Source organism: Amphiura filiformis, chromosome 2 (genome assembly GCF_039555335.1).
Source record: "Amphiura filiformis chromosome 2, Afil_fr2py, whole genome shotgun sequence".
NCBI lineage: Eukaryota > Metazoa > Echinodermata > Ophiuroidea > Amphilepidida > Amphiuridae > Amphiura > Amphiura filiformis.
Genome location: NC_092629.1, coordinates 97,103,973 through 97,121,498, shown reverse-complemented (window position 1 = coordinate 97,121,498; position 17,526 = coordinate 97,103,973). Strand labels below are relative to the sequence as shown.

Sequence of the window (17,526 nt, the reverse complement as noted above, 5' to 3'; positions counted from 1 at the left end):
ATGATTGGTGTGGATTTACTGGGACACGGGCTCATTTCCTTTTCTTTTTCGCCACATTTTCTCTTCATTTATTGCCAGAGGAAGCACTTTTCTCTTCTTTTTTTTGTCACTCTGCCCCCTTCCCCGGCCCCTTCTGATAACTTTTCATTATCAAGAAATTCCGACTTCTTTTTTTGCGTTTGGTCTTTCTTCAGAGTGTTCTTTAACAATATCATTTGAAAGGTACAAAGATTGATTATTTAGCACTAGCATCTGTTTGCAGCACGCCCTTAGCTTTAACGTCCTCAAATTTGGCATCAATAGGGACTCAAATTTGCACATCATGTTTGATTGATTTGGCCCTCTCTATTTGTTTCCCTTTAAGGTTACACGAAGAAACGTATAAAAAACGTATAAAAGACGTATAAAGTTGTTCTCCCAAACCGCGTTTTCTCAGCAATCAAATATCGCAGTGAGTCAAATGTTGGTGCATGGATGTATCTTAACATTATTTTTGTGTGTTTATACACATTTTTAGAATCCGTTTGAAAATCCTTCGTTTAAATCATTTTTACGCACCATGTTCACAAGATCAAAAACACGTTCCATGCAGTTTTTTTCAAATATTCGCTCCGTATAAAACCACGCCGAGTGGTTGTTTTCTCCTTTTTTGTATTGTACTACAAATCGACCAAAGAAATAATGTTGCCATGGGGAAGAACCAAATACAGTACCGATTAAATTTTATTAGCTCGTTTTTGGGAACAATTTTCGAGAATCTTGTACCACAAAACACTGTTATGTTACATTATCGATATCTGGATTGTGGAACGTTAATTTTGATTTCTAACTGCCTACATTATTTCTCAAAAGTATGTTGATTCCTTTACCATTTGAATTTCACTCCAAATTTAAGCTACTTTTGCAAAAATCGAGGTTTTTCGCCATCGATACCTCCGACATTTACATCGGTGATGAGATTGTTTATCATAAGAGCCTGGTATGCACTATTCGATAATAGTCAGTTTGAGATCAATCGATTTCACAGGTCACTCAATAGCTCAATCGGTTAGCGCGCCAGACTCACGTTCGACTATATAATACTATAGTTTTGAGCTGGAAAACTTTGGTACGTGTTCGAGTCCCTATGTCGTCCATTCCATCTATTTTTATTTTATTTTTCTCTCACTTTTTTTTTTTTCTTGTTCGTTTCTTTCTTTCTGACTGCAGCGATTGATTGTTTTTGCCCGTTTTTTTTTCATTATATAATTCAGGAATTTTTAGGCTATACTAGTCTAATAATAGGCGCGGCCTTTGAATATATTTTTACAAATTAGATTAACAAAATATTGGTTGTTGGTTTTGTTACTGTTGTTGTAGTTATTGTTGTAGGCCTATATATTGCATAATCAGGGTATAAATAGGCATACTAGGCCTATTATAGCCTATACAAGCATTGATTTATTTCACGACAGATATCATCCAGGATAATTTTAAAATTGAAAATTTAGAAAATCCAAAGGAATATTGCCGAAAACGGCTGCCCACAATCATCCCCCATCAGCCCATATGGGAGTATCATGGTCGCCCCTTCCCTATCCCTACAACATAGGATGACTCACGAGCCGCGGTTTGTCTGTGGCCCTAGTTCAGATTGATACACTATTGTACGCGTGAGTTCATTCTTTTCTGCATGGCTGTTTCCATTATTAACTTACGCCCCTCTGCAATCAAGCCTTGAAAATCAATTGTATTTAACCTTAATTTCCTCAAATCGTGTTGGTCAGAGCCACTTCACTAGGATCCACAACATGTTCATCTATCAGGGCACAGTTCTTTAAGCCCATACATTTGTACTTTTATTGAATAACCTTAGAAAATTTGGGTACAAAAACTCATACTCTTCAACTTGAGGTCAAATTTTGCACTATGAGTATTTAATTGAGGTTATTGATCTATGCCATTGAGATGAGGCCATTTTGGTCCATAGGTGCTTGCTGACCCCTGTATCTCCATATCTGTGACCATGCTTGGTTACACCTATTTTTATGTTTACCTCTTAATGTTGATGAGTCCATTTCACTATCCTTTACAACTTGTTCAGTACTTTATGTTCTCTTAAAATCCCTTACAATTTTCCAAGTCATCATCTTCTCACTGGCACTTCTGATTTTTTAGTATGGATACATTGAATTCCTTTATTTTTTCCATACAATCCTGAATCCTCATTGCCTTCACTTAATAAATTTCATCAAATATGTGCCCTATTACCACCTGCTTTCACCCAACTTGTTTTTTTCCTGTTCAATTACATTGAATACCTCCTGATAATTAATTGTAAATTTCCTCAAATATGCATTGTTACTCATATCCATATTCTAATACCAAACACATTCCTCTTTCCTCACAATCATGTGAATTCCTCAATATTTTGCAAAAGTGTCTTCCTCTCTTCCATTCAGTAGCTTTACTGCTTCACCTATCATTATCTTTTGCTGAGATTGTTTCCATCTTCTACCTCCTCCTCCTCCTCTTCTTTCCTCTTTCCCTCTTCCTCTCTTTTCTTTTTCTTCTCCCTTCCTCTTTGATTCCTCTCTTTTTTTCTTCTCAAGGCATTATTTCCTCAATTTTTACTGTCATTTCCTAGGAGCGGTGCTCCCCGCTCCCACACAATTTGCATCCCTGGAGGGAGGGCTACTAGACAGCCCAGGTAGACAGCCTTGATTATTGAAACGTGGTGGTTAGATAATATTTCAAGCCGTGTTTGGAAGTGATTTTAATGGTGCTTCATAAGAAAACAAACAGGCTCACAAAGAAACATACTCGTCGCACACATTACCCTAATGCTTTTATGTTCAACATAACTTACCGGTTCCGTTATGAAGTCCAGACGCGAGAAACTCCTTTGGAATTGTAAGCGCCAAATCACCTTCGCTATCAAACTGGAAATCTTCTTCACGGTTTTTGTGTTCAAATAGGTAGAATACTGCAATAGGTTATGTCAATATGAAACATGATGTAGACAAATTTAAGACTTATTCTCACGAACAAGGGTAATTTCAAGAGAAACATCTTTTTAACATTTTAAAAATTGTCATCATTTATTCTCAAACTAGCTGCAAGGCTCATCACGTGACATAAAAATACGGAATTCTACCTTTCACAGCGGGAATAAAAATGCTAATATGTAGGCAAGCTGACAAAGCCGTATTGTAACATTTGCCGTCAATATTTGTCAAAATACTTTTTATACGATTTATTAAACTAACATACCCTGCAAAATTCAATTTAGGTGCTGTAATTTTGCTAAAATCCGAGATTTTGAATAAAGTGCAGGAACCGTCGTTAAATTATTACGATGGAAATATTAGTCGAACACGTACGCGATGTCCATAACACAGTACGTACATAGCTTGCAAGACGATTATACACATCAAAGGACCTTGCCGTAGCACGACTGGTGGAGTAACACGCATTGGGCGAAATTCCATTTTTCTTTGCTTTACCTCAGTTGTTTGGCTCAAAATTGAAATGGGACATATCTGGCAGTGATAGTTAATATTTTGCGGAAAAGAAATATTATTCTAATCTAACTTATGGAAATGTTACAATATGGCTGTAGGATAGGAATAAAATTGCTAATACGCAGTCAAAGATGACTAAAAATATAGCTTATCATTCTATAGTTATTGAGGAATGGACATTTAATGCATGACACTAACGATCAATTCTGTTTCTGTGAAATCAATTTACAGTTCCATTAATACAGATCCAATGATATATGTTTGTATCTTTAACAAATTAATGTATGATCAAATTCATGGACGACAATTATTAGAACTACAAAGACAGAAAATAAATATTTGACTTACCTAAATCACTGTTATTAGTTATTGTTCCAGGTGTCGCATTGTACGGGAATATGGATGCCACATTCTCAAAGGCTGATATAGATTGCACACCTGTTGTTGTAGTGTCCATCTTCATTGGTGTCATATTTTGTGTCGTTGTGATTTCGTGCTCTATATAGGAAAAATTGTTGATAGCGATAAAACAATGACAAAATCAGCCACCACAAGTTTCGCATGTTTTCACGACCACCAGCTTTAACTTTGGGCGACAGCGATCATTCATTCATTCATCATTTATTTCCAATCTTGTTTGGGAGTATGAAAGAGTTTATTTTCATCATTAATTTTCTGGAGTGTCTTCCCTAGTAGCTCCTAGTAGGCCTAAATAGATCAAGTCCATCCCTACCCACTACTTATCACATATTATCCCTACCTTTATCCCACTCCTTATACCCACCCTACGTCCTAAACCACGATTACTTCCACCAGGGCTTACGCCTGACATATCTGAACATAATTTGTCCACAAGGACAGTGGTTAACTTCCTCCCCTATCCCACCCTAACCTCGTACCACCCCTTAGCCCATGCACCCTAAACTACCCATACCACACACTACCCTAGCATACACTACTTATATCCTCACAACCCATCCATCTCCAACATCACCCACCACACCCTTTCGTACCCACTACTCCACCACACCATTCAACACTCCTACCCCTTACACAGCCCCAAACAAAATCCCTACCCCTTACCCCACATATTATACCTCCTAACACTTCTCCACCCCCCCATGTCACCTCACCCCTTACCCAACCCATTCCCACCCCCACATCTTTACTCCCACTTACAACCAGACAGTGGTTATGCCCTAACCTAGCCCACCCTAACCTCGCACCACCCCTTACCCCATGCACCCCACACCACACATACCACACAATACCCTGGCACAAACTACTCATATCCTCACAACCCATCCCTCCCAACATCACCCACCACACCCTATCGTACCTACTACTCCACCACACCACTCAACACTCCTACCCCAAACGAAATCCCTACCCTTTACCCCACATATTACACCTCCTAACACTTCTCCACCCCCATGTCACCTCACCCCTTACCCAACCCATTCCCAACCCCACCCCACACCTTTACCCCACCTATCCGTAGTAACTTCATCTGTCGTTGTCGCCTCCGTCGTTACCCCCGTCGTCGCAGCCTCAATCGTCGCCTGGGAATCTATATGAAAAACCGTTGATAAAAGCAATCAAGTTCATGAACCACAAGTATTGCCTGCTTTCACAACAACATCTTTCAAGATGTTTTATTTTCAATCCTAGATTGAACTATGCTTCATCTTTATTTGTTTTTCATTATTTATTTTTTATTATTCATTATTTATTATTCATTTATTTTCATGTTTTTTTTTGTCCTCACTCTCTTTCATATACCCTTGTAGGCATTGCTTTTTATCTGATCAAACATTCGCTTCATATTTCTTCGCAATTCACCCTGCCCCAGTGTTATAGAAACCACTTGATCATTCTCTTCATTCATTTCATATTTCTATTCTACATAATTCACCATGTCATCATATTAACTTTTCTGTTATCCAATACATGCCATCCAACATAGCTCGAGATACTCTAGCTAAAATACAGGTTTACAATTGATGTTTTAATCAAAATAATAAGTGCCTTCCATTTCGACCATATTCATAAATAATTTGTGAATGATGAATTAAAATGTAAATCATAATATCATTAATAATGCAAATATATCAGCTAACATGAATTTGAACTATCATTATCATGGTGTTTTGCTTAAATAAAATAATGTTACAACCAGACAGTGGTTAACTTCCTCCCCTATCCCACCCTAACCTCGTACCACCCCTTAGCCCATGCACCCTAAACTGCCCATACCACACACTACCCTAGCATACACTACTTATATCCTCACAACCCATCCATCTCCAACATCACCCACCACACCCTTTCGTACCCACTACTCCACCACACCATTCAACACTCCTAAACCCCTTACACAGCCCCAAACGAAATCCCTACCCCTTACCCCACATATTATACCTCCTAACACTTCTCCCCCATGTCACTTCACCCCTTACCCAACCCATTCCCACCCCCACATCTTTACTCCCACTTACAACCTGACAGTGGTTATGCCCTAACCTATATCCCACCCTAACCTCGCACCACCCCTTACCCCATGCACCCCACACCACCCATACCACACAATACCCTCGCACAAACTACTCATATCCTCACAACCCATCCCTCCCCAACATCACCCACCACACCCTATCGTACCTACTACTCCACCACACCATTCAACACTCCTACCCCAAACGAAATCCCTACCCTTTACCCCACATATTATACGTCCTAACACTTCTCCACCCCCATGTCACCTCACCCCTTACCCAACCCATTCCCATACCCCACCCCACACCTTTACCCCACCTACCCGTAGTAACTTCATCTGTCGTTGTCGCCCCTGTCGTCGCCCCTGTTGTCACCCCCGTCGTCACCTCTGTCGTCGCCCTCGTCGTCGCCTCTGTTGTCGCCTCCGTCGTTACCCCCGTCGTCGCCTCCGTCGTCGCCGCCTCGATCGTCGCCTGGGAATCTATATGAAAAACCGTTGATAAAAGCAATCAAGTTCATGAACCACAAGTATTGCCTGCTTTCACAACAACATCTTTCAAGATGTTTTATTTTCAATCCTATGCTTCATCTTTATTTGTTTTTCATTATTTATTTTTTATTATTCATTATTTATTATTCATTTATTTTCATGCTTTTTTTGTCCTCACTCTCTTTCATATACCCTTGTAGGCATTGCTTTTTTATCTGATCAAACATTCGCTTCATATTTCTTCGCAATTCACCCTTGCCCCAGTGTTATAGGAACCACTTGATCATTCTCTTCATTCATTTCATATTTCTATTCTACATAATTCACCATGTCATCATATTAACTTTTCTGTTATCCAATACATGCCATCCAACATAGCTCGAGATACTCTAGCTAAAATACAGGTTTACAATTGATGTTTTAATCAAAATAATAAGTGCCTTCCATTTCGACCATATTCATAAATAATTTGTGAATGATGAATTAAAATGTAAATCATAATATCATTAATAATGCAAATATATCAGCTAACATGAATTTGAACTATCATTACCATGGTGTTTTGCTTAAATAAAATAATGTTACAACCAGACAGTGGTTAACTTCCTCCCCTATCCCACCCTAACCTCGTACCACCCCTTAACCCATGCACCCTAAACTGCCCATACCACACACTACCCTAGCATACACTACTTATATCCTCACAACCCATCCATCTCCAACATCACCCACCACACCCTTTCGTACCCACTACTCCACCACACCATTCAACACTCCTACCCCTTACACAGCCCCAAACGAAATCCCTACCCCTTACCCCACATATTATACCTCCTAACACTTCTCCCCCCCCCCATGTCACTTCACCCCTTACCCAACCCATTCCCACCCCCACATCTTTACTCCCACTTACAACCAGACAGTGGTTATGCCCTAACCTGTATCCCACCCTAACCTCGCACCACCCCTTACCCCATGCACCCCACACCACCCATACCACACAATACCCTCGCACAAACTACTCATATCCTCACAACCCATCCCTCCCCAACATCACCCACCACACCCTATCGTACCTACTACTCCACCACACCATTCAACACTCCTACCCCAAACGAAATCCCTACCCTTTACCCCACATGTTACACCTCCTAACACTTCTCCACCCCCATGTCACCTCACCCCTTACCCAACCCATTCTCAAACCCCACCCCACACCTTTACCCCACCTACCCGTAGTAACTTCATCTGTCGTTGTCGCCCCTGTCGTCACCCCCGTCGTCACCTCTGTCGTCGCCCCAGTCGTTGCCTCTATTGTCGCCTCCGTCGTTACCCCCGTCGTCGCCTCCGTCGTCGCCGCCTCAATCGTCGCCTGGGAATCTATATGAAAAACCGTTGATAAAAGCAATCAAGTTCATGAACCACAAGTATTGCCTGCTTTCACAACAACATCTTTCAAGGCGTTTTTTTTCAATCCTAGATTGAACAATGCTTCATCTTTATTTGTTTTTCATTATTTATTTTTATTATTCATTATTTATTATTCATTTATTTTCATGCTTTTTTTGTCCTCACTCTCTTTCATATACCCTTGTAGGCATTGCTTTTTATCTGATCAAACATTCGCTTCATATTTCTTCGCAATTCACCCTGCCCCAGTGTTATAGGAACCACTTGATCGTTCTCTTCATTCATTTCATATTTCTATGCTACATAATTCACCATGTCATCATATTAACTTTTCTGTTATCCAATACATGCCATCCAACATAGCTCGAGATACTCTAGCTAAAATACAGGTTTACATTTTACTATCTTACATTATCTTGCTGTATTTCAGCTGGAGCGCGATAGATAGAAAACCCGGGTTTTTTCTGAGAACAATACAAACACGTAATTTTTTCATGACTTCAGTGACGCGACCCCGATGGCCATTATTTCTATTCACCATGTTCATTGAAGTGAGAGAGAATTGAATATATGCGTGCTCGTCACAACAGAAATTAACACAATAAAAATTAGTATCTCATGAATGCGCTACCAATCTTTAGAAATTAGAAAACCCACTTTTAGACGCGTCTGATCCAACACCCTGCCCAAGTGTCGTAGGAACCACCTGATCATTATCTTTATTCACTTTATATTTCAATTCTACCTAATTCACCATGTATATCCCACACATGCCACCCAACATCCTGACCCATTGTTATAGCAACCACTCTCTCCTCATTCACCATTCATTTTAATTTCTATTCAGCTTTCATTCATTGATCATTTCATCTGTTTTATCTCATTTCCTGCCTATGTCTGGTATATTAACATAATTATGTATGTGTGTTGCTCTTTTACTGATAAAGATCTTGTTAGGATCGATAGCTCAGGACATTAAACAAATTTGATTTTTGTTTCTTTCTTCAATTTTGACTCAAAAAGGTAGTTTATTGCACCATATGTCTGCACTGATTCTGCGTTTCATGCATTTAGATATTTTGATGTGTTAAGTTTAGTTTATCTATTTGCTCACTATATGATCAAGGGGAATAAGGTTTTTACATCAGTTTACAAATGCTACATTTTGATGCAAACCCCATCAAAATCGGATATCTGGTTAACAAGTTATGAGCAATTTATCAAAGTCTAAAAACAATATAAAATAACAGAATTTGAACACTGTTTTGCCAATATATCTCATAAACAATATTAGCGACATCCGACTATTTCCCTTGATCATGTCACATATATTGAAACTGTATCCCTCCCTAACATTGGTACGGTAGACCATTATCATAAGACCTCGTTTAAAATATGTTCGACCTGGTTATTTATTCACATTTAAAGTTCCCAAGTGAACATGTTTTTGCATCACACTTGTAATATAGTCACATGTTGACAAGGGCAGCAGCGTTTGCTGAAATGTACACAAGTGCATTTTATGGACAAGATACAACAAACCTTGTTTGCTGAGTTTACACTACCGATCCTGATGATTTTGTTCAAATTTGGCGCTTCACTTTTGTAGCGTCATTTGGGTATATTGCATTGTCTTATTATATAAGACTGCAAGGTCTTCTGTACTCGCTATTAGGAAAGAGGATTCGACGGGACACAACCTTAGAACAAATTATTTGCTTTCATTGAATGCGCAATAGGTATTGATATCAGCGCCATAATAATTATAATGTTACCCAATGTCCATTATCTTATATTCTTCATAGGGGTATAAACATGGACATTGGCTCTTCAATAGCAACCGCATCCGTGCAAGAAGATTGAATGAATTAGTATTTTATTATGTTTTATGAAGATGTGGTAAGTGTGCTTTGCAACTAATTTCTATCAATTTTTACAAATACCTCCATTTTGACCAAAAGTTGATTTCATTCCTTTTGTAATAAAATCGGAACATACACATCAATACATAATAATTACTGCATTGAATAGGTTGCCCGATTTAATTTAGAATAAAATATTGCAAACACATAATGTTGGAAGGTTTGGATTCTGATAGGCCTATCTGTTGCAATAGCTGATGACCGTTTGCGGAGTAAGAATATAATATCCTGAAGTTCTGGTAAGAATTGACAAATTACAAGTAACGCCACTAAGATTATTTGTCGTACAAATGTAGCAACTTGTTGAATTGTGTACAAAAGAATTTCATATCAATACAAAAATTATTGTTTTTTAATACAAGCCATTTTTAAGAAAGACAACTATGATTCATATCAGGAATAATGTCCATTGCTGTATAGATGAGTTGACCTCAATGTTTATCAACAAAGGCAAGGGACTGGTATGTCGATATGCTTCAGTGAACCCCACGCAACTACTACACTGTTTAATAGCCTTATTGTGATGTGGCGGGAGTTTTAAAAACACAAGCCCTGAACAAAATATGATTTTGCCAGGCATTGAAGGTCAGAAGTCAACTCATCTATACTGATATATAAAATGACCCACCAGTATATGCCGAAAAGGGTCCTTTCCTAATGTTGGGTGTTTATGACATTTCATTTTAGCAATTAAATACCTGAGTGAAAGAAGGGCCCAACTCCACAATTAAAAAAAAAGAAAAAACATTTTGTTGCCAGCAGCCAGTTCTTCCTTGTTCCTTGTGTGTAAAACAAAGAAGGGCCCAAAATCCACTCTCTAAATAGTATTTCAAGTACTAATTTTAAATCATGGTTTGCATGGAAATAAGACCCTACTCCATGAAGTTTTTCTTAATATCTCATAACAGTTGGGCCCTTCTTCCACTTAGGAATTCAATTAAAAAAATAAGATAAATAACAGTTTGATATTTTTGAGATTCTAAAATACGTAGTTTCATAAAATATCATCATGTGGCAATGATCCTTGCCCAGAGTATCGTCTTCCGAGGCGCAACAAACACAACTTATTTCCATCAAATGACAGTATCAAATGTCAAATGACAGTATCAAATGTCAAGGCTGAAAGATGTTTTGTAAAAACTGTGTTAATTCGTATTCTTAATCATAAATTCTTGATGGGGTCTTTTTACACATTTTGGCAATCAGATTTATAATACACTAGGAACCTTCATAGATAGGGAGTGAGGGATGAGGTCATTCAACTATGGTAGAAATAGCACATAATGAAACTGAGCTGACATACTCCTTTAATTATGGCTATATCTGCATTGTATGTCTGAAGTAATAACTAACTTGCACTTACCATTCATTGTGTGGACGCTGACAAAGCTACTACAACCCTCCAAACCTGTCACTGTGAGATTCACTAATGACATACTCCTTTAATTATGGCTATATCTGCATTGTATAATGTCTGAAGTAATAACTAACTTGTACTTACCATTCATTGTGTGGATGCTGACAAAGCTACTACAACCCTCCAAACCAGTCACTGTGAGATTCACTAATGACATACTCCTTTAATTACGGCTGTATCTGCATTGTATAATGTCTGAAGTAATAACTAACTTGTACTTACCATTCATTGTGTGGATGCTGACAAAGCTACTACAACCCTCCAAACCAGTCACTGTGAGAGTCACTAATGACATACTCCTTTAATTATGGCTATATCTGCATTGTATAATGTCTGAAGTAATAACTAACATGTACTTACCATTCATTGTGTGGATGCTGACAAAGCTACTACAACCCTCCAAACCAGTCACTGTGAGATTCACTAATGACATACTCCTTACTTACCATTCATTGTGTGGATGCTTTTGAAGTCGGTGCAATCCTGCAATCCAGTAATGCTGAGGGGGATTAATGCACCACCATTCTTGGGTATGGCCTTGATGCCATTGTCCCCCTCCACAAAGATGATATAGTCACCAAGCAGCGTGACGTCGCGTAATCCGTCAGCCGTACTGAATATCTCATCCTGGACAGTAGTGACCAGGTTGTATCTTACAATGCGGCCATTGTAGGATCCCGCAAAAAGTATCCTATCTGTAATAATAATATGTAATAATATTAATAAAAATAATAATAATAATAATAATAATAATAATAATAATAATAATAATAATAATAATAATAATAATAAGCATAATAATAATGATAACAATAACAAATAATGGTAATTATGCACAAATCTTAACTTTCATGTGCAAATTATGGTTCAAAATTAATATTTTGTATTCATAGAAAATCACCATTCAAATGTTAACCAATGCTGAATGCTATCTTCGAGATCTACTGATAACATTGCCTGCTGATTACACATTTCCTATTATAACAAATTAGTATTTTAAAGTTTTTAATATCAAGTCGACAGTTTTGTTATTACTGTAGCGGGGGTTCGAAATTGTCACAAATGGTCATAAAAGGGAGAAGACAAATCATGTCTGACACCCGTTAATCGATGTCCTAGTCCGTGATGGCGCACTTTACGACTGAAAATATCGGCGATTGCGCAATTGGCCAGTAATTGAGCATTGTTATCGTGGAAAATTTTGAAGAGTTTCGGAAAGACATTTTTGTGCATTACGAGAGAGAAATCGAGGTTGAAACGGGAGGTTTCCAGTTTCATCCTTCCTTGATCCAACTTCAAATTCATACTTTTGGAACATAGTCAACCCATTGCAACTTCAATTTAGATTCCTAGAGCAAGAGAAGTTGTAGAGTTTCAATGTATTCATTCAACTTGATTGGGCATTCCATTCGGCCGGTTTCATTCTTCCAAATTCGAGGATCAAATTCATTCCTCATATCTTGAGCATGAGCATTCATTAGTTCGACCAGGTTGCATTCAAATCTCGAAGTCCAGTTCCATCCAGGCTTCATTCTGGGCTAGTGGTAAAAGTTTCATTCAAAATGAAGTGAATTGAGATTCAGGCCCAAATTGTGGTGAGATGATTGTCTTAAGATTTTATAGGAAGCAAGGCAGAGTAAGATATTGGTAAGAAGTAATGATTATCAGCTATGTATGAACCATGTTAACTACGTTGAAGTACTATAAAGAAATAAAGCAGTATTTATAGAGGAATATCTTGGTATCGTCACCCTGTCCCCTTTCCAGTGGTCCATCACAACTCCTCAGTGCTCCGCCAGATTCTGGCTCTGGCCAAACCACCCCTAAAACCATTTGCTAGCCACATAACATCAGCACCAGCATCTCGGTCCCGTTACAATTACCAATATTGGAAGTAAAATCAACTAGCAGCCATGACAGCTGTCAATTACAATAACTGATCTGTAGTGATTTGAATCTTGATGTAGGGTCCAGGCCCATATGCCGGGGTGGGAGAATGGAGGGTGGTGGTGGTGCAGGGGCTGCCGTAAAATATATAAAGTCCTAAAAATCCCCATTTGCAAGCTAGCGTAACAACCCAGTAAACACAAAACGTTTTTAACATCATTCACAAAAGGTTAGAAAAGGTTGCCAGAAAACATTAAAATGTTGGGTTATATAAGGGATATATAAAGGCTATCAAACGTTTTCACATCATTCAAAAACATTTGTTGATAACCTACTGCAAATATTCTAACATGTTATTTAAGGGTTGACAAAATTGTGTGGAAAAAATAACATTTTGAAAACATTAAAAGTATTCTTGTAGTGTATTTTCAAATAAAACTTTTTAAAACGTTTCAATGACCTTTAAAAACCCGTCATTTAATGTAATGAAAACGTTTTTATCTAAACCAAAATATAACATGTTTAAATAGTTTTTAAAATATTTCTGTGTTTGCTGGGGAGCCAATTTTTTAATGCATTTTTGGTCAAAAAGGTCCTCATATTTGGCCATTTTAGCCACAAAAGTGCCAATTTTTGCGAGCTTTGTATCATATTGCACTAGTTTAGCTTTAACCTGGCAAATTTTGTCGCGCGCTTTGCGCGCATTTGTACCATAAACTTATGCAAAATATGCTGAATTCACTATACCATAACAATGTTTCACAAGCCCATCCCCGCCCCTCAATATTAAAAAGCCCCCCCCCCCCTGCTCAGTCGACAGATATATTGTGACAAAATTTACGATTTGGATCTTCCTTTTGGTCTATTTTAGAACCAAAATTAACCATATTCTGAAAAATGAGAGTAACTGTTATAACTCCAACCTTTCTATAATGTAAGCCTAAATCATGAAATTATAAATAATATGAGTGCTAGGGCAGCTCATCTGATGCCTGGAAAAAGCATAAAACGTGTGTACTGGATCAAAATTAAAAAAAAAATTAACCAAAAGTTGTAAAAGGCCTGCCCTATGCATCTTCCTTTGGCACGATTCTAGGGCACATTGTCCTCAATTTTTACGCGCGCTTCGCGCACATTTATCCTAATACAATAATGTTCTTTTAGTTGCAGATCAGTGGGACGATTTGGAAATTTTGCCTCCTGGCTCTATGACTCCGGTACATCCCCCTTTGATTTTTAGCATTGAAATAGCAAATTTTCGCTCGCTAAGCACGCACTTCATCAAATTTTCGTGCACCTTTCCAGGTAAAGGAATTCTGGGGACAGCTTGAAAAAAAAATTGGGTTACAGTTGTGGGGTAGAGAGGTGTCTTCTATCTGTATAAGTATAATACAGGCCTATTATAGGCCTGTGATGCATGAAGGCGGTTCCTCGGCCCAAAAGCAAGTGAAAACTACTGCCGTCCACCGATATGCAGGGCCCGTCACATTTTTCACCAAAGTCAGTAAAGATGGATTCAACATCAACATGATCAATCCATGCATGCTTTATAGTAGGCCTAGTCCTAATTGCCAGTCTCGAGTCTTATTAAGTGTCAGTGGACCAGTGTAACAATTTTGCAAATTCAGTTCGAGCCATTTTTTGTTGTTGAAAGCAATGATATAAATAGTGTAAAAACGATGCACCAAATTAGCTTCAATAGGCCCATTTTTTGCAAATTTTCACAACTTCTGAGGGGTACTTGAACATCCCCTCAAATACTCCCCCTGCGTATGGTTAAACAACTGGCTGTTTTCACTTCTGTATCAGGCACCCGTATGTTTAAGAAGTAACATAATAATTAGGCCTATAGTAATATGTAGTAAATTGTAAATTTTTCTAACTTTTTGTACACAATATTAATAGTGTCAAAATCGCACACCAAATGGCTTCAATTAGGCCTTCATTTTGCAAACTTTATAAAGCAATAATTTATACCAAAAGAGTGAAAACGAATGGCTTCAATTGGGCCGCCATTTCAAACATTTTGGCTTTTTCAAACTAAAATTTTACACAATAATACGTCGGCCGTATCACATACTGACGTATTTGCAAAACACGCATTTCAAGAAAATCGAACTTGAAAATCTAGCGATTTTCATTTGCTGCATAATCTTGATTAATATTATTGTCGATTAAAACTAGGTTAACAGTAATGTAAATATACCATATTTACAATATAATTCACTTATCACTCTCAGAGCATAACTTATTCTGCAAAAAAAAATCAATATTAAATAAAATACGTCACTATGTGAAAAGGACTAATGTCAATTTTGCCGTTCAAATAACAAATACGTCGCGCAAATACGTCAGTATGTGAAACAGTTGCGCAAATACGTCAGTATATGGAAAGGACAAAACAGCATTTTTGCCGTGCAATGACAGAGTCGCGCAAATACGTAGTGCAAATACGTCAGTATGTGAAACGGCAAATTCTTCAAATTGCAGATACGATATACTGGGCTTGCGCAGTATAGGTGATCGGCAAATACGTTGTTATGTGATGCAGACATTTAAATTAATTAATATCTTACTAATTACACCACTTTGAGGTATGGTTATTGGTGAATATATAGAGTAGAACATAACAAACTAATATACCAATTTTCTCAAAAATGTTAAAAATTTCGAATATGTCAGTATGTGATACGGAAGAGTGCCAAAATGGCCCACCAAATGGCTTCAATAAGGTCTTCATTTTGCACAAGTTTCTCACTTCTGAGGGGGGACACCCCCCTCAGACAACCCCCCTGCGTCGCGCAAGCGCACCGAGATGGCCGCTTCGCGGCAATATTGTATTTCAAAAAACAAACCTAATTTGCGCCCCGGTCTACGAATTCCTTGATACCCGCCTAATAAACCCCATGTAACCTATAAACACTTGCTTACAGACTAAACCTTCCAGTTATGATTATAAAGCCCATGTAACCTAAACATTTGCTTACAGACTAAAGCTTCCAGCTATGATTATAAACCCCATGTAACCTAAACACTTGCTTACAGACTAAAGCTTCCAGCTATGATTATAAAGCCCATGTAACATAAACACTTGCTTACAGACTAAAGCTTCCAGCTATGATTATAAACCCCATGTAACCTAAACACTTGCTTACAGACTAAAGCTTCCAGCTATGATTATAAAGCCCATGTAACATAAACACTTGCTTACAGACTAAAGCTTCCAGCTATGATTATAAAGCCCATGTAACCTAAACACTTGCTTACAGACTAAAGCTTCCAGCTATGATTATAAAGCCCATGTAACATAAACACTTGCTTACAGACTAAAGCTTCCAGCTATGATTATAAACCCCATGTAACCTAAACACTTGCTTACAGACTAAAGCTTCCAGCTATGATTATAAAGCCCATGTAACATAAACACTTGCTTACAGACTAAAGCTTCCAGCTATGATTATAAACCCCATGTAACATAAACACTTGCTTACAGAATGTAGCGTGGAAATAAAATCCCAAATGATACCTAGAATTGACTTTCACATAAACACATTTTTAAATATCACAACATTCGTTGGGCCCCCTTTTCATGGGACACCTCACCCCACCACCACCCACTATTACCCAACCACCCTACCTATTTATTCCACCACCCTACCACCACCACCCTTAGTACTCCATCACCCACTCAGTCTCCATCACATTTCACCCTACCCCACCACCACCTTACTCCCCAACCTACCAAATCATCCACTATTACCCAAACACCATACCCCAATCACCCTACCTATCACCCTTATCCCACCACCCACTATTAAACCATCACCCTACCCCATTACCTCTCCACCCTACCACCCTTACTTCACCATCCACTATTACCCCTGCACCATACTCCATAGTCAACCTACCTACGCCGCCACCCATTATTACCCAACCACCCTACCTATTTACTCCACCACCCTACCAACCACCACCCTTAGTACTCCACCACCCACTCAGTCTCCATCACATTTCACCCTACCCCACCATCCACCTTACTCCCCACCCTACCCCATCATCCACTATTACCCAAACACCCGTACCCCAATCACCCTACCTATCACCCTTATCCCACCACCCACTATTAAACCATCACCCTACCCCATTACCTCTCCACCCTACCACCCTTACTTCACCATCCGCTATTACCCCTGCACCATACTCCATAGTCACCCTACCTACGCCACCACCCACTATTACCCAAACACCCTACCTATTTACTCCACCACCCTACCACCACCACCCATGGTACTCCACCACCCACTCAGTCTCCATCACATTTCACCCTACTCCACCACCACCTTACTCCCCACCCTACCCCATCATCCACTATTACCCAAACACCATACCCCAATCACCCTA

At 38.6% G+C, this 17,526-nt stretch overlaps 1 protein-coding gene across 1 annotated transcript in view; it reads right to left on the bottom strand.

The window, feature by feature from the left end:
• Positions 1–17,049, bottom strand: part of LOC140145323 (adhesion G protein-coupled receptor L4-like) — a 28,937-nt gene extending 11,888 nt beyond the window's left edge. The window contains exons 1-6 of the mRNA XM_072167084.1: positions 16,965–17,049; positions 11,685–11,933; positions 7,723–7,869; positions 6,322–6,480; positions 3,852–4,001; positions 2,849–2,965 (exon numbers count right to left, since the gene is read on the bottom strand). Coding sequence (XP_072023185.1) covers positions 2,849–2,965; positions 3,852–4,001; positions 6,322–6,480; positions 7,723–7,869; positions 11,685–11,933; positions 16,965–17,049 — 907 coding nt within the window. The remainder of the gene's footprint in view (positions 1–2,848; positions 2,966–3,851; positions 4,002–6,321; positions 6,481–7,722; positions 7,870–11,684; positions 11,934–16,964) is intronic.
• Positions 17,050–17,526: the final 477 nt, after the last annotated feature.